This window comes from Sceloporus undulatus, chromosome 7 (assembly GCF_019175285.1).
Source record: "Sceloporus undulatus isolate JIND9_A2432 ecotype Alabama chromosome 7, SceUnd_v1.1, whole genome shotgun sequence".
In the NCBI taxonomy this organism is placed as follows: Eukaryota; Metazoa; Chordata; class Lepidosauria; order Squamata; family Phrynosomatidae; genus Sceloporus; species Sceloporus undulatus.
This window is the reverse complement of record NC_056528.1, coordinates 16,746,782-16,764,987: the sequence shown is the minus strand read 5'-3', so window position 1 is coordinate 16,764,987 and position 18,206 is coordinate 16,746,782. Positions and strand designations below refer to the sequence as shown.

Here is an 18,206-nt window from a genome sequence, read left to right as displayed (position 1 = left end):
CATTAATATGATGTGAAATCTTGGCTTTACTACTCCATAATAACAGGGTGTTGTTATATAATGTATAATGTGTATCAATATATCTAAGACCTTTCTTTTTTGGGGGGCTTTCTTCAGCCCCAGAGCAACTTCCAGGTTATATCATTACCTGTAACTAGTTAGTTCTGGACACTATTTGATGGACTAATGGCATTTTTGGAAGCATTTTGACACGATTTTTTTTAGTTTTAGGCCATTTCCTTATCAATTCTAAACCCCTTCAGTAATGCAAAGTAACGGAAAAGAAACACAAGCAGCATATCAAGCGCCACCAAGTTACCTTTACGACAAGTTACTTCCCAAGCGCTGTAATGAGTTATGGGAAGAAGCTGCTTTTGATAAACAACTCCCCAAGGTTCCCCTAGATCCAAAAAGATAACAAGGAGTCTGGAGAAGAGAGAGACTCATAATGTAAATACCTTGTGAAATACTCATTCTTTAAAGTATACACTAAACCGGAATGGATCTTGATCTCGCTAACCTTCGTATCCCTTGAGGAACCAAAGAGTTTGTGGTTTTAAGAACCTGATGCTCGGCTGAGTCGGGTCATAAACTTGGCAGCCCCTCAACCCAAGACCCTTTCCAACGGTGTATTTCAGTTTAGACTTATTAAATTGGCAACATTTGCTGAACAGACCCTGAATATCCCAAACCAGGATGAAGACGGCTTAGGATGCATCCGCACTGCAGAAGTAACCCAGTTTGACACTGCTTTGGCTGCCTCTGCACTGCATAAGTTATTATATTTATTTATATCCCACTCTTTTCCCAGCGCCTCACAACATTAAAAGAACAATACATTAAAACAGAATTAAATCATTACAATATTAAAACAGGTTGCTTATTAATCCAGTTTGACACTGCTTTGGCTGCGTCTGCACTGTTGCATTTGAATGAAATGATTTAAGTCTAATCACGGTATATTGTTTTTTATGACCTTTTAGATCGCATGCCATTGGCAGGTCATGCGTTGAGTTTATTATGATGACTCTAAAGCGCCATGTAGATTTATGGCAATACATAATTAATGATGATGATGATGATGGTGGGGTCGCCTTCAGGGTTGCCATAAGTCAGAAATGACTTGAAGGCACATAACAACAGAGCTCTCCATCAGAGAAGGCTAAATGTCTCACAAAACTACAATTCCCAGAATTCCATAGCACATTCAGAGTAGTCAAGAGCATTCTGTATTTACACTGCTGAAATGATCCAGTTTAATTGCCCACTGGCTCAATTCTGTGAAATTTGGGGGAATTGTAGTTTATTGTGGCCCCAGAGCCTCTCTGACAGAGAAGGCTAAATATCTCACAAAACTACAATTCCCAGGATTCCATAGCACTGAGCCATGGCAGTTACAGCGGTGCAGCCAACCGGCAGAGCGAGAGTGCACATGCGCGCTCCCTTTCCTGCTCCCCTCCCTTCGCATCGCCCAAAAGGGGGCGTGGCCTCTGCGCCTCCGCCTCGCACACCGTTCGAGCCTCCAGAGCGAGGAGTGCGCCTGCGCGCGCCCTTTCCTTTTCCTCCGCATTGCCTAAAAGGGGGCGTGGCCTCTGCACTTGGTGGAGCGCCCACCGTTCGAGCAGCCAGAGCGAAGAGTGCGTCTGCGCGCCCCTTTCCCTCTCCTCACTCCACCGCGTCGCCCTAAAGGGGGCGTGGCCTCTGCGCCTCCGCCCCGCCCACCGTCCGAGCCGCCAGAGCGAAACCCATTTCTTTCCAAAAGGGGGGCGTGGTTTCCATATCTCTGCTCCCAGCCCCTTCTCTCTGTCTCTATCTCTCTCTTCAGAGCGAAAAGTACGCATGCGCGCGCCGCCTCCCTATTTTTTTCTTCTCCTGGAGAAAAGGGGCGTGTCCAATAACAAGGAGAGCGTTCTTCGCTCTCTTTCCTTCTAGGCCCCGCCCATTGCTTATGGCGCCCCGGAAGCGGAAGTATCCGTTCTGTGTGAGGCGCGGAGTCGCTTCCGGGCGGCGTTGGCTGCGAGGGGGCGGGAGGGGGGAAGGCGCGTCGGCGGCCGGAGGGAAGGCGGCACTCGGGGCCCGGACCGAGCTCCCTCCGGCGGAGCCGCCATGTGAGGAGACCCCGGCGCCCCTCAGGTGAAAGGAGGGAAGGGGAAGGAAGGAAGGGGCCCAGGGGCAACATCTCCTCGGGTGGGCTTTTGCCTTGTGGCTTCTGCGACCCCGGAGGCCAAGGGGCTCCTTCCCTGGCAAGGCTTCTTCAGAGGGAAGGGCGGGTGGGTCGGTCTGCCACTGCCTTCCCTCGAGGCTGAGAGAGTGTGACCCGCCCCAAGGCGTCTGTGTTGGTGGCTGTGGGCCTTCTAGTCCTTTCCGACTTATTATGGCGACCCTCTCAAGGGGGGGAGGGAGGGAGGGGGAGGACTAAGATCAATGACAGCGCTTTCCCAGAGAGAACCGTTGGGAAACAGTGGCCCAGAGCAAGGGTTCCCCTGTGATTCCCTCTGGGCCAGTGCCTCCCCTCAAGGGGCTTTCTTGGTAATGTTTATTCAGAGGGGCTTCTCTTTCCCTTCCTCTGAGGCTGAGAGAGTGTGACTCGCCCAACGTGGCGTTCCTTGTTGTGGGCCTTCAAGTCGTTTCCGACTTATTGTGGCAGCCCTGAGGTAAAAGGGGCTTTCATGGGAAGGTTTCTTCACGGTGGGCGGGTGGGAGGGTTGCCATTGCCTTCCACCGAGGCTGAGAGAGTGTGACTCGCCCAAGGTTTTTATGCTCAAACCTTGCTTTGAACCCTGGTCTCCAGAGTCTGGACCAACGCTCTAACCACTAGGCTCTAACAATCCTGTGCCTTGTGTGCCCTCAAGCCATTTCCAACTTCTTAGGGCAACCCAAAGGTGGAACCTGTCCTGGGGTTTTCTTGGCAAGGTTTGAGAGACTGGGGCATCCTCAGGGTCACCCATTGGGTTTCATGGCTGAGATGGGAATCGAACCCTGGTCTCCAGAGTCATCATCCAACGCTCAGATCCCTATGCCATGCTGGCTCTGTGTCGCTATAGTAACATTGAGATACAAATAGCAGAGGCAGCATGTGGAAGTGGTTTCAGCGTTGGCGTAAAACTCTGGAGACCAGGGTTCGGTTCCTTGCTCAGCCATGAAACCCACGGGTTGATCTTAGGCCAGTCACACTCTCTCAGCTTCAGGGGAAGGCAATGGCAAACCTCCTTCGACAAAATCTTGCCAAGACAGCCCCATGATAGGTTTGTCTTCTTGTTGTGTACCTTCAGGTCATTTCTGACTCATGGCGACCCTAAGGCAACCCAGCCCTATCACGGGGCTTCCTTGGAAGGTTTCTTCAACAGAGGCATTGCCATTGCTGTCATCTGAGGCTGAGAGAGTGTGACTTGCCCAGGGTCACCCAGTGGGTTTACATGGTCTCCAGAGTCATCATCCAATGTAGAAAAGAGGGGATATTCATATTATAAATGTACAGACTTGTCATTGCTCTGGACTAGACTTGGTTAAGGGTAGATGATACATTTGCAGAATCGTGTTGCGTTTCTTTTGGCTTCCAAAGCTATTCTGGATAACATGCATATCTATAGCCAAGACTCGCTTTACAGAGGCGTTTGCAAAGCCTTCTCCATTCACTGTAGGCTCCAGGCTGGAGATAGAGCAGGAGGGGTACTGCAAGGCCCATGGCGACTGTGAATCCCTGGGCAGGGTCTGCCAAATGAATGAGCAAATGAGGCTGAGAGACAGCTGGCAGCAGCGCAATTAACTTTGCTCCCATTGCTGCTGACCTCCTCTGTAGCGACTGAGATCCCTCTTGTGCTAATGCCATGCGTGCGCCTTGTTCGCTCTCCTGCCGAAACGCGCAGCCTATAATTTGATTTTGTTTACCTAGTGTAATTTTAGTCTCTAAAGCGGGGAAGGATGTCAGGTTGGAAAACAAAAACCCTGTTATAAATAGCGCATCTTTGAGTGGGAGTCTGTTGGTTGTTTTCCTAAAGTGCCCCTAAGACTACATCCTTCGTTTTAATAGGGCAAGTGTTTTGAGTGTCTGCTGTACAGTAGTTGTTGTTAACCATTAACAGTAGTTGCTGTTAACTATGGCTCAGTTTGCCCGGATCATAATGCTTAATGACAGATCCCATGATCCCCAAATCATCACTCCAGAGACAAGTTGGAACTTTGCAAGCAGTCGTTTTGTTTGATGCTTGTTTGACTGAAATATATCCACCGTCGTGAGGTGACCAGTCTGGTTTTTGACGTCTTGATAAAATACCCTGAAGGCACCTGGTTTCATCTGATCATGGAAGTTAAACAGGGTTGGCTCTGGTTAATACATGGTTAGGATCCTGCCAATGAATACCAGGCGCTGGAGGCTGTATTTCAGCGGAGGGAACTGGCAGAACCGCCCCTGAGTTTTCCTTGCCTGGTTCTCAGATTCATGACTTGAAGGCAGACATAGCCAAGGGCAACCAGTTGTGTCTGATCTTGGAGGCTAAGCAGGGCCATCCCTGGTTAGTACTTAGATGGGGGGCTGTCAGTAAATGCCAAATACTGTAGGATTCATTTCGGAGGAAGGAACTGTCAAAACCATTTGAAATCCTTATGAAATTAATGGGGTCACCATAAGTTGTGACTTGGAGGCACATACATGCAAGTAGGTACCTCAAAATGCCATTAGCTGGCCTGCCTACACTTGCTTCTGTTAGGAATGTGTGGCATATTAATAGCCTGAAAAGGAGGGGAGAGGGGAGAACTAGTTCAGGTTAACTGAAAAACGTTCAAGCTTGTTTATCTGGAGGTAATTTTGACTTACCAGGGATGACCTGGCAAAGTGCTGCTTAATAGTGTGGCTAATGGCACACGGGGGAAAGGATTGTGTGGCCCTTGGCATGTTAGTGGATTGTAATTCCCACCAGCCTCCTCAACCAAGGTGGTCAGTGATCTGGTTTCCCATCCCAGCTAATGGACTTCATCTGCTAAGTGTACAATCTCATTAAGCCCTGTGGTTTTCAGACCAGGGTTCGACAGAAGGTAGAACAAGATCTACTGGTCAATTTCTGAGTGATTAGCAGTGGATCACCTGGGGTTATTTGCTCTCAAATGTTAAAAGCATCAACAATGACCCTGGCTTTTACATCAGGCTACTGATTTAGGGTTAGGGTTGGGGGGGGATCCTGAGGAGTGGGTTTTTACATGGCATGACTGTGAACTCATTCTTGGTCTGAGCATCTGGTCAGAGGTGCCCCTTGTTCCTTGATTTCAGTAGGATGTTCCCTTCCCCGGTTCATTGAGCTGCTCTTTCTCATTTGGCTCTGTGAGTGTCAAAACACAAACTGGTTTCTGCAAGACTGAAGTCTGCCTGTCCCTGTAGTAGACATTTATTTGTGTTTGCTCAATTTGTAAAATGTGAGCATAGTTCAATAAAGCCAAGGTACATATGTTCAAGGCTGCTTTATCAACTGTGTGTACTTATTTGCCCATATTGTTGCAGCAAGGCCAGAATGCACTGCGTTGGACCCCTAACCCTCCACTCCAAAACGTTGGAGCTTTTTCTGGAAGTAGATCCATGTGAAAGTTGTGTGCTGCAAAATTTGATCCCATTCTGTATTTAGAGAGATCTTGTAGCACCTTCAAGGCTAACTGAAAGAAAGAAGTTGGCAGCATGAGCTTTTGTAGACTTCAATCTGCTTTCTCAGATGCATTTAAATGCAAGTAGACTGAAGTCTACGGAAGCTGATGCTGCCGACTTCTTAGTCTCAGAGGTGCTCCAGGATCTCTCTCCATACTGATACTAAAGACTAACACAGCTGTATCTTTCATTTCTTTATTGTCATAGTTAAAATTATATCCCTGACATTCTCATCTTACAATGCTCTGTCTGTCCTCTTTTCCACGACTGCTGCTGCTTGGTTTTAAAGATATATATAATCTGTAGCCTGCCAGATGTCATTGCACTGAAACTCTGGTTATTTGTCACCATTGGCCACTCTATTTCGGACTGAGGAGAGTTCAGGTCCAACGTCATTAAAAGGGCCACTCAGCTTTACCTGTGTTTTGGCATCTAGCACAGAATCTTTAGCATTTTTGTTCTCTCTTGGTAGCAAAGGCTTGTTCAGAGGAGTCTGCTGTGAGGCAAAATGAGGCAGCTACTTCAGGCAGCAGATGTAGGGCAAATGACATGTACTTCAATGTGGTACAGATCAGACGCTTGGGACACAATTCTCAGGAGCTCCTGCTGCCAAATTGGAATTGGAATTAATGGGAGTTTTTCAGAGCTTTGCCTCATGGATTGCCCTGCTTTATTTAAAAATACATTGCCAGCGTTCAGCAAAGGGACCAAGGCTGGATGACAAAATTCTGGCTTCCTGAATGGAAACAGTGTTTTTCTCCTGCAGCCCTCTTGCTAGTGTGGCATTGTCACAAAAAGAGTACAAGTCTACCTCCCAAAAAACGTGCGTGTTGAGCATATCCCTACAAAATGAGCAGATCTGCATAACTTAATCTACCGCGCATTTTGCATTTTTGAGGCTTATATGTGGGATTTGGAACTCTTGTTAGCTGCTGTTTCAGTATAACAATTCAGCATTTTTGCTGTTAGAGCGAATGCAAATAACTGGTTTTAATGCATCTGCTGTGAAAGTGTTGTATACCTTTGGGGATCATGTACACATGCCTTTAATTCCTAGGCAACCAGATGGCTCTGACACCACACAGCTTTGAGGACAGTAGTTAACATGCAAGATGGCGCATATGCATTCATCATATAAATCTATTTGACTTGCATTTCGGATCTCTCTCATTCTCTCAATTTCTTCCCGCGTCTGTATGTGTATATGATTAACTTTTATGTGTCTTATAGACGGACCATGCAAAATCTTTGCTTTAGAAAGATTATTAATAAATATTTGCCTTCTTGCTTTCAGGAAAAAGCAAACATTGCAAAAAGAAAGCAGTTGTATTGAGAGAAAAGGGATTATGCTTCACACTTTCCTTAGGAGATCTAGCTTGGATGCAATCAATTTCATTTTTCACATAGTAAGAAGAGCTCTTTGTTTGCAGAAATGTCGGCTTTATCTTCCAAACCGTATAATTCCTCAGGTATTGAAGAAAAGAATTCAGAGAGCTAGTTGATTGATTTGACAAAATGTCTACGTTTGAGATCTACAATCTTCTCTTTGCTTTTTACGGTGATTAAAAGTCTTTAGTTTCTTCCAGTATTTGCAAAGAGGTGAAACAAGAATCAAAGTGATCAAAAAGGGGTACTGGTGCTTATTAATGTACACTTGATTATATATCATGCCTGTAAATGTGTATTTCAGTGTGTATGTTTTTCTCCTTTAGCTGTCTGACCCCTTATACAACAACCTATGTAAAATTCTTGTTTTTTGTATCATTTCCTTTTTCTAACCCTACTTATTTCCCTCGTTTTTATGTCTCTGCCCTACCCTTCATCTAAGTAGTTGCCAAGCATGGACTTCAGATGGTTTCCTGTAATCAAGAGGTCACAAATGATGGAAGTTGTAGTCCAGCAGCTCTGGAAACCAAAGACTGGGAACTATTTATTTATGTGATCTATGGAATGAAAACCAAGTGCAATTTATCTTCCTGCTGCCCTGACTCAGACCTGCCTCAGTCTTGAGAGATGGGATTATATTGCCTGCCTACCTGGGATTTTTGGGGGGTGGCTGCATTATGGTAGGCCTCCACAACTCATAACTGAACAAGCCCAACAGCTACATATGGCATCCCACCAGGATCTCCACAAACAACCTACTTTATGTCTGTTTATGGTTGCAGGGCTGGTTCAGCAGCCACCCCCATGATACAAGGATGGCCTATTGTGTTTGAGAGGTCACACATTATGCAGATCTGTCACGAAGTGTCCTTTGCTTACATCATTCCCTTTCATGTCAGATTTCTGCATTCTTATGAAGAATGCTTTCCAGGAAGATGAAAGTAAATGTACTTATAAATTAAAAGTAGTGCTTAAATGTAAAGGGGAAGAGAGCAGCCTATGTTCAGAGACACTCAGCGCCTATCCAGGGATGTAGCTAAGGGGGGGGGGTTCTGGGGGTCCGGACCCCCCCCTTCCATTAGAAAAATGAATGGTGTGTGCTGCTGCGCTGCCACACTCAAGCCCCATTATAATGATGGCACTTAGTCTGGACCCCCCCCCTTCCTAAAATCCTAGCTACGTCCCTGGCCTATCAAAATTTGAGGGTATCTGTTGGCATTATTTGGGGGAGGGGGGAGATAAAGGTAAGATGAGTCTATTTGAACAATGGCTTTTGCAATCTTTACCAATGCCATACAACTCCCAGAATTCCTGCCCAGGCTCATATGAATTAAAAGCAGAATATCTAAAGGGCACCAGATTGGGGAGAATAGGTTCAGGATATCCTGAAAGAGCAATTATGATGACAGGGAATGCTATTTAAAGACCCTCCCTGTGTCACATGCAAAGGCTTATCTAGAACGCTTCTTTTCTCTGCTGAGCAGCAGTAAAGGATGCAGGTTTCCAGCTCTGAAACTGTTAGAACTGCATAGCAAAGCATGAGGGAAGATTTTATTTCTGTTGAGCTCTGAATCAGGCTTCAAGGCTCCTTGTACTTATTTACGTGGAAGAGCATACAGCTACTTAGAATCCCAGAATTGGAAGAGTCCCCAAAGGCCATGCAGTTCAAGCCCCTGTCCTGCAGGAAGACACAATCAAAGCAATTTCAAGAGATGATCATCCAGCCCCCTGTTTAAAAACCTCCAAAGCAGGAGACTCCCCCACTCTCCAAGGCAGTGTGTTCTACTGTAAACAGCTCTTACCCCCAAACGAATGTTTAGGTAGAATATCTTTTACTATAGCTTGAATTCATTGATCTGTGTCCTAGTCTCTGGAGCAGCAGAAAACCAGCTTGCTCCATCCTTAATATGACACCCCTTCCAATATTTAAACATGACTATCACCTGTTAACCTTCTCTTCTCCAGGTTAAATATACCCAGCTCCCTAGCTCCCCATAGCCACTGAGGTAGGATCTCAGCCTTCATCTTGTGTACGTGGGCACCACAATTCAAGAAGGAGGTGGACAAGCTGGAGCATGTCTAGAAGTCATCCATACACAATCATGATAGTCCATTGAAGCGATACACAATGGGACATTGTACAAGATGTCCCATTGTGCAGTGGGGGGGGGCTCCCATTGCACAACATGTGCTGTTGTGCATTGGGACCTTTGTGCAGTACTCACACAGTGGACTCCATTTGCGCAACGGTCCTGGAGATATAGCTACATTGCTGCTCCCATTCTGAGAATATCAGTATTTCACAACATCACAGTTCATCATCACCCGATCATAAGTCAATTTACAGTAGTGTAACTGCATAACAAAAACATAATTATTTACCATAGTAAAGAGTTATTATATCTACATGCTACTTTTTTGTCATTTTTCCGTATGCATATTGTTTTACAGTAAAGAAAGAGTTTATTTTCTTCCTCTGGCTAGTAAGGTTTGCTAGAGCAACACTTGAGAAATCATGTCTCAGAGCCACACAAAGAAGGAAGCTTAGTGTGTTGCAAAACCATCTGGAAGTCCCTGTTGATGTTGCTTGATATATTGGTTTACATCAGCGGTATTTGAGCTCAATGGTGCTGCTTCAGGGTTTCTCTCAGATTATGTTCCCTTCACTTGCATGCTCAGTTATGCACTCCTACTGTCTTTAGTGTCTTAATTCCCACAGTATTTGAAAGAGAGACTTAACATTCTCGATATGAAGAAGGATTACTAGTTCTGGGTCATCTGAAACAGCTTACTGCAGTATTCTTCACACAGGTTCTCCACTATCTTCATAGACTGTAGCTGTCCTTAAAGCAATCTACAGTATTTTAGGTAAACCAACTCATTGCTACATGAAACACTAAAGAGATGATATGGTGTACTGGTTAGTGTTGGGCTGGGAATATCGAGATCCAGGTTCTAGTCCTCACCGAGTCATGAATCTCACTGGGTGACCTCAGGTTAGTCAGTCTATCACAGTGTTTAATTAGGATAAAGCGGGAGTGGGGAGAGCTATATATGCCAGTTGGATCTCACTGGAGTAAAGAGAGAATATGGATGTAACTAATAAAACCATCAACCATATTATTTTGAGTGGATTTACCTTTTCAGGTGTATGTGAAAGTCAGTAGTGCTGCCTGCAAAATGGTTACTAGCTACACCTTTGTGGTTAATTTTTTTTGTTTTCATCAAGTCACAGATTGTATAACAAGTCTAAGTTGCAAAACTAAGTTGCAAAACAATTATAAGAATGAACTGCTTGCTTTCTTTAAAGCAGCATCACACAATTTAAATTCTCTTCTGTAAAATATTCCTTTTGTGCCTATTGCAGGTTACACTCTACATCAGAAGACATGGACAGCAGCAGTTTCATCCAGTTTGATGTTCCTGAGTACAGCAGCACCGTACTGAGCCAGCTGAATGAGCTTCGCCTGCAGGGAAAGCTTTGTGATATCATTGTGCACATTCAGGGCCAGCCGTTCAGAGCTCACAAAGCTGTTCTAGCTGCCAGTTCTCCCTATTTCCGTGACCATTCAGCATTAAGTACCATGAGCGGCCTGTCAATATCAGTCATCAAAAACCCCAACGTCTTTGAGCAGCTGCTTTCTTTTTGTTACACTGGAAGGATGTCCTTGCAACTGAAGGATGTTGTCAGTTTTTTAACTGCAGCCAGTTTTCTACAGATGCAGTGTGTCATTGATAAGTGCACACAGATCCTAGAAAGCATTCATTCGAAGATCAATGTTGGTGAAGTCGATTCTGTTACTGTGGGGGATGAGGACACTCCTGAAAATCACAACGGGATTAAAGAGAGTAATTACTTTGCCAATCCAGTTGAAATCTCTCCTACCTATTGCTCCCAGGTGCGGCAATCTGCTTCCAGTAATGATCTCAGAATGGAAACAACTCCAACCAAGGGTCTGCGCAACCGTCTCCAAGAAGAAGGGCACTCAGACCGTGGAAGTAGTGGGAGTGTTTCAGAATATGAGATTCAGATTGAAGGTGATCATGACCAAGGAGACTTGATTGTCAGAGAAAGCCAGGTTGCTGAGGTAAAAGTCAAAATGGAAAAATCTGACCGTCCAAGTTGTTCAGATAGTTCTTCACTTGGTGATGATGGGTACCATACGGAAATGGTGGACGGAGAACAAGTGGTGGCAGTTAATGTTGGCGCCTATGGCTCTGTATTACAGAATGCCTACTCATATTCCCATGGGGCATCCCAGTCTGCTAGTGTGTCTGAAACATTTGGAAACCTGAGGAACTCAAGCTCTTCAAGATCCATGCTGGGCTCTTTCCGAGGTCGTGGGCGTCAAAAGCGGGTCTCTACTAGCCACTTGCATAGTGACGTTCCAGGTCTGATGCAAGGCGCTGATGGTGAATCGGCAGGAAGCCAACCAGGATATGAAAGCAGTCCACGGGAAAGGAATTCAAGAGGTCACTGGTATGCGTACAGTGAAAGGTTAATCTGTATATACTGTGGGAAGTCTTTCAACCAGAAAGGGAGTCTTGATCGGCACATGAGGTTACATATGGGAATAACCCCCTTTGTGTGCAAGTATTGTGGGAAAAAATACACGCGCAAGGATCAGCTTGAATACCATATCCGTGGACATACAGATGACAAACCTTTCCGCTGTGAGGTTTGTGGGAAATGCTTTCCTTTCCAGGGAACCCTGAACCAGCACCTGCGAAAGAATCATCCTGGTGTAGCAGAAATAAGAAGCAGAATGGAGTCTCCGGAAAGAACAGAAGCCTATATAGAACAGAGAGAAGACGATGCTTCAGCCTCAGAAACATTGGATTATAGCATGGACATTCATACTTCTGATTAAAAAAACATTATATCCCTCAGCGCAACCCAGACAAAGCACATTGATCAATGCATTTCCTCCTTGTTGCTTTTGATAATTTTTACGACAGATAGAACAAGCATTGGAATTTTCCTTTCTTTTTTTGACAAGTCTTGTGGATGTTGTTTCTGAGTAGAAAGCTTTTGTTTTGAAGGAGGTAGGGTTAGCTTTATTCCCTAAAGGATATATATAGGGAAGAATATTATAGAAATGATGCACTTCATCTTGCAGTGGGTGGGGTTATGACCATGAAAGATAAATAAGGCAAGTATTTTTGGCCAATACACTTGAGAGAGAGTGTGTTCTCCTTTGTGCATGCAATCCTATTGCATGTGTACTTGGAAGTAAGCCTCACTGAATTCAGTAGGGCTTAACTCCTGGTTAGTGTGCTAGGACTACAGCCTTAACCAAACAAATGTGCGAGGAGTGTAGGTATGCCTCTCAGAGATCCTATCCATGTGTCATACTGAGTTGGGGACTTGGGTGGAGTTTATTTGTTTCTTGGAGTAACTATTTTGATAGCTTTGAATTTTATATAATATATATTATATATAAACATATATAAAATGTTCACTTTTTCTCTTCTGGTTGAGGGTGAATGTAAGAAATACCTGAAATGGGAAAGGAAAACAAAACCTCTTTACAAGACTTTCAACTCTTTTTCTTTTTTGGTCTTTTTCTTGAGGGAGGAGGTTTTTCATTAAGCTTTCCTTCTGCCTCCCCTTCTCCCTGTTCAACTACTGTGTCCGAAAGCGAGCAAAGCTTATTCTGGAACAAGTTTTGCCCCATAGGATGCATAAACCAAATGCCATACATGTGTTAACTTATGATGGGGATTGTTTGGGGCTTCTTTTTTTGTCTAGATCATAAACTGGACAACCTGTGGTGCTGACCCCCTCTTTTATACAGAAAAAGATGTGTTGTTATATTAGCCAACCCAAAAGTAGCATTGTGGTTTTAGACGTTTACTTCTTCTCAGAATCTACCTTCATTTCGTACTGTAGAAACATATACCAGGTGAATCAATCTTACCTTAATCACTCTGAATAGATATGTGATTGGTTTACTACTGTAGTAGGCTCAAAGGGATTGTTGTGGTGAAATCTACAGTATTTCAGATCAGTGTTCTAGTGGATCTCTTCCAGAGAGCTCTTTTCAGGTGCACCGTAAACTTCCTACTTACCATTTTTTCCAGTGAAGCTGAAGCACTTGTATTTTTACTTTTTCTAATGATACTATATGGGAATCATGAGCAATATCTCCTATTGTATTAGAGAAGTTTTGGGGAGGGCTTGGGTTGGTTTCTCCATAATTACAGTGGCTGCTCAGTATTTTTTCTTTTATAAAAGAGCCAATAAATACCTTTATACACACACACACACACATATATACACACAGGTAGATCCTGTTTACTCTCTACATATGGTCTCTTTCTAATATGGTGCTATTTTTTCTCTCTCTCATAGGACAGTATAGCATAGAAAACAGTAGTGTTATGCATATCTTTCCAGTTAGACTTTTTGTTTGCTTAAAACAGACCTCAAAATTGTAAGCTGGCAAATGTTACTGTATACAAATTCTACATCATATTTTTATTTCAAGTGAATATTTAGCATATTTAGGCTTGGCAAAAATTTGGCAAATATAGTCTGCAGGGTAGAAAAGTGTTTAAGAGTGGCACAAGATTGAATAAGGGGTTCCCACGCACCTCGGCTGTGTTTGTTGCTATCCTGCTCCAGTTTCTGATGTGTCTGATCTTGGTTAACGCCTCTAGGATTTCCAGACTGGATGAATAGAGAGGTTTGGCAAAAAATGATGCTGGAAAGAGGCGCAAGGTGATAGGACTTGAGAGCCATCCTGATTGTTTGGCTTCAGTAGATGGATATAGAGTTGTAACTTCGGGTTTCTCTTTGCACGAGATTATAGCTTGTCACTTGCACATTGCAACTTGCTGCTTCTGCTCAAGCCAGTTGGACAGATGTAGGTTTCCCCCTCTTCTTTCAGATACAGAGAGGAAAATAGTGACTTCTAGGACTCTATTTAGGCCTCTGCCAAATCCGCATATTGAGAATGTGTGAATGTTTTGCTAACTTCAAGCATATTTATTTTTGTATTTTATTACATTGACATTTCGAATCTGAGCCTCAGCCGTAGCCCTTGTATGATTCCCTAAACTTTTAACAACTGTGAATTTTAAACTGATGAGACGCCGGTGGCTTTTGTTTTATGGGAATTCCTGACCCTTCATAGAAATTTTCATTCTGCTGAGGCTTGTTACATATTATATGTATATTCTGTGGTTTAAACACTGAAAACACGGCTGTGGTTATGCTGCAGATGGGCGGCTGATCTATAATGACTGGAGCTTATGGAGTATTCTGCAAAGTATTTTCCTAGGAGTGCAAGCATCTTATATGACTTGCAACTCACCCATTCCTGGCTTTTTTTCTCCATATTATTGGTTGAGAATGAGACTTACTGGCTTGCAGTGGTTTTGAGGGCTCAGAGCTTTGCGTGATATTTTAAGGAATCTAACCATCCTGATTTTTGCAGTATTTTTTACTGTATTTTTCATTACTGGTTTGGGAGCCAATAATAAGCATTAGTGTAACTACATTCACAGTAAATCACATCTACATAGATGGGTTTTTGTTAAATTGGGTATGGAATCAGCCTTCTCATCCTAAAGCTGCCTAGGAATCCTCTTTCCACCTCTCTCAATGGAAATTGTTGTTGTTTCAACTACTAGAAAGAGGAATGGGGATCCAAATGGCCACGGATTGGGTCTTTTCCTCTTGCACCTCATAGTCACCCCTCACATTCACCCAAAATTCACTTCCAAGGGTTGCGAGGCTGTGCAGTGAAATGCAGGCTGTGGGGTCAGGATGAACAGATAGCATGGAATTGAGGGCATGCTTATACCACACAAGTGGCAAATTTCATCAGCCCTTTTGGATCCTAACCTGTCTGCATGCATCAGGGTCGGGTGCATCTCTGGTTATATTACCTTCCAGAGACATGCAAAGATACATAACAGTTTTATTAAACCTTTTGCTGAAGTAATGAAGTAGTCTTACATTTGAGAGATCTCTCAATAAAATTCAAGTCAGTCAGAGTTAAATTTGACCCTTTAGGAGTGACCCTGTGCTACGGTGCCTTTAAAGCCAACGGGCTTATTCCATGGTAGCATGAATTAAAGATGGGAGAGAAGGTCAATTAACTTTGTGTTTCCCTGACTTTGCCCCCATCCCAGTGTAGTCTTAAGAACTTCTTTCAGTGTAATTCTTCTCAATCTATAAGTTTGAGTTGGTTTCAGTTTACCAAAGAGTGACTTACCCAAAATTCTGCATAATGCCGATTGTACAGGTTTCAGGTTCAAAACTTTACTTTGAGACTGTTAACAACCTAATAGTTATCAACATCCTCCTCAGGCGATTGGTTTTTTTTAGTTCCAAGTATGTTCGTTCATGTCAATACATTATATATCCCTTCCTCCAGCTTATTGGGGTTAAGAATGATCAAGCCATAATACAGTACAGTGGTACCTCGGGATACGAAATATGTACTGTAAAGATCAGAGAATGCTTCTTAGGACATGCAAGCACATCTGGAGAAAGTTAACATGCTTGTTTTCCATCCATTCCAATGAGATTTAAGCATACCTGAAGGCTGCTTCACACAAAACACAAGTCTCCCTGAAACAGTTCAACAAATAAGTTGTGCCTGTACCCAATCTTGGATGTGCATTGGTGTTGATAGCACAGCATGAACATGTAGAACTGCACTGATCTTTCATTTGTACTCCTTATGTCACAGTCTCTTTTCCTGTCCACAATAACAGAATCATAGAGTTGGAAGAGACCGCAAGGGCCATCCAGTCCAACCCACTGCCATGCAGGAACTCACAGTCAACGCACCCCCGACAGATGGCCATCCAGCCTCTGCTTAAAAACCTCCAAAGAAAGAGACTCAGAGGGAGTGTGTTCCACTGTCGGACAGCTCATACTCTCAGGAAGTTCTTCCTAACATTGAGCTAGAATCTTTTTTCCTGTAGTTTGAATCCATGTCCTATTCTTGGAGCAGCAGAAAACAAGCTTGCTCCATACATAACATGACATCCCTTCAAATATTTCTACAGCTATCATATCACTGCTCAACCTTCTCTTCTGTACCCAGCTCCCTAAGTCGCTCTTCATAGGGATAGTTTCCAGGCCTTTCACTATTTTCTGTTCTGTGGTTATCTGTTCTAGAAAGGCGTCATCCAATTCCTCAATCTGACTTGCAGGGTCTGTAGTAGACTTCCACAATAACATCCCTGTTCCTTCCCTCCCCTTTAATTTTTTTTCTGATGTTCTCCATCTAGCTTCCAGGATTTAAGTCCTGGATCTCTTCACAGGTCCCTGCCATATAATGCTACACCCCTCCTTTCCTGATGACATCTGGAGTCATCATTTTCCTTCCATGGTTGCATTAGACAAAAATAGTGCTGTTTGGCTGGAGAAGCTACTGGTTGTTTCATCCATGACACAATTTTACTTGACACAATTGTATATATGACTATACAGATGCCTGAGATTGGCTGAGGACGGCTTACACATAGGGAAAATTGTCTTGTGAGAAGCAGCCTTTACTTGTCTTCCTTGGATTTTGCCCCAGAAGAGCTTCCATCAATGTACTGCAACACAAGAGACTGGCAGAAAATAAACTTCAAGTTTAGATGCCGCAGCATCTAAGTCGTGCCTTGTCACATCGTGGTTCTATGGGAATGGGGTACTATCTTCTTATCCATTTGGAGTTCATATCTTATGTCCGCCCGGGTGTGAAGCATGCAGTGAACTATTATGAGTGAATTATGGGGAAAGGGGGAACTGTGCCATGCAGACTGGTGTAAAGTGTTAGGTTAGTAAATACACTTAAAAGAAATAAATGCAGAGATTAGCAAGTGTATGAAACAGTGGGCTAAAATATGTGAAATTATACAGGTTGCTTCATAATTGAGTCTCTTAATCTACCTTTTAGCTACATAGACAATGTGAAAAAACCAGTGACAGTGTCCTTTTTTTACTTTAGATGTTTTAACCTATATACAAACTGTGAAAAGGAATTTTTATACTTTTTTGCTAATGTTTGTGGTTTTAAGCCGCTGTTGATTTTTTCCCCTAACCGATTTATCTTCCATATAGTTTTTACTGAAGTTGTACATAAACTCAGAAGATAGCTCTGTAAATAAGTGGTGTTCTGTTTTTTAAAAGAAAGCAGCAGAGCGCATCACGGCGGGTTCTGTATTCGAGTTATGAGTGCTTTTAGTGGCAGAAAGGATACTGTCTCTTCACTGTTCGGCAGGACTTACTGTAAGCTGAAATCAGGGCTGCTTGTTTTAAGAGGAAACTTGTGGGATTGCAGGAGCCTCCATCTATCCTTTTATATTTATGTTTTATGGCTTGGTACACTACTGGATTAGTTGTGTTACTTACTCATTTAGGGCTGTTGCAAACATAATGGGCCTGATTGTGGTCAAATTTGCACAACACAGGAAATCGTGGTCTTTGTTAAACATTGTTTAAGTGGCAGATTGCACAACCGGTCACCAAACAAACTATAGCTTGTCTTTCTCATTTCTGGATTGCTTCTCTCCTGCCAGTTTCTTTTTTAAAGATCCAGTGTCAGGGTAGGCAGTTGTGGAAACAATCCCAAGACAAGCCACAGTTGTAGGTTTGGACATCACGACAAATCATGGTTCAAAGTGGTCAGAGTCTGTAGACCTGCAACAAACCATGGGTTCCAGTTGTGGTTTGTGGTTGATTTGCACAGGTTTGTCGTGTCTCATTTTGGAACAAATCAGATTTTTAACACATTAACACCATGGCTTGCCATGATTTGGAACGTCGTCGTTGCAGTTGTTATAATCGGAGATTGGGAGCTGCAGGAGTGGCCCATCTTTCCACCGAGCGCATCCCTTCTTCCCTTAACTATGGTTAAGACTGATGTTGCGCCAGTATTAATGGTAGATGAGGCTACCTGGGTTCCATACTTAACTATTGTCCTTCATTAGTTTGAACCTTGGTTAGGCTTAATCATGTTTAAAGCAAAGTGAGAATCTTTCTCTGGGACAGTTGAGATCAGGCCCTTTATGCTTGTCCCACCCTGTAATGGCGCACATGTCGATGGGATTGAACGAGCCACACAAATGGCTACCATGAAAGCTGCTCAAAACCCACCTCCGAGTTTGAGCGGTCCTGGCCTAAATTGAATTCTTTAGATGTCTCTTAAATTTCCCAGTCTAGTGCTGCATCTATATTGTA

At 43.6% G+C, this 18,206-nt stretch overlaps 1 protein-coding gene across 1 annotated transcript; it reads left to right on the top strand.

The window, feature by feature from the left end:
• Window positions 1-1,945: 1,945 nt before the first annotated feature.
• Window positions 1,946-15,854, top strand: ZBTB34 (zinc finger and BTB domain containing 34). Its single transcript, XM_042479809.1, has 2 exons — window positions 1,946-2,133; window positions 10,383-15,854. The coding sequence occupies exons 1-2, from the start codon at window positions 1,949-1,951 to the stop codon at window positions 11,884-11,886; spliced, it is 1,689 nt and encodes a 562-aa protein (XP_042335743.1). The 5' UTR covers window positions 1,946-1,948; the 3' UTR covers window positions 11,887-15,854.
• Window positions 15,855-18,206: the final 2,352 nt, after the last annotated feature.

Bases quoted from the DNA above. Each gene is read 5' to 3' on its own strand.
- ZBTB34 (XM_042479809.1), top strand. From the start codon at position 1,949: ATGGCGCCCCGGAAGCGGAAGTATCCGTTCTGTGTGAGGCGCGGAGTC. The intron at 2,134-10,382 runs GTGAAAGGAGGG...TGCCTATTGCAG, and splicing joins GAGACCCCGGCGCCCCTCAG to GTTACACTCTACATCAGAAG.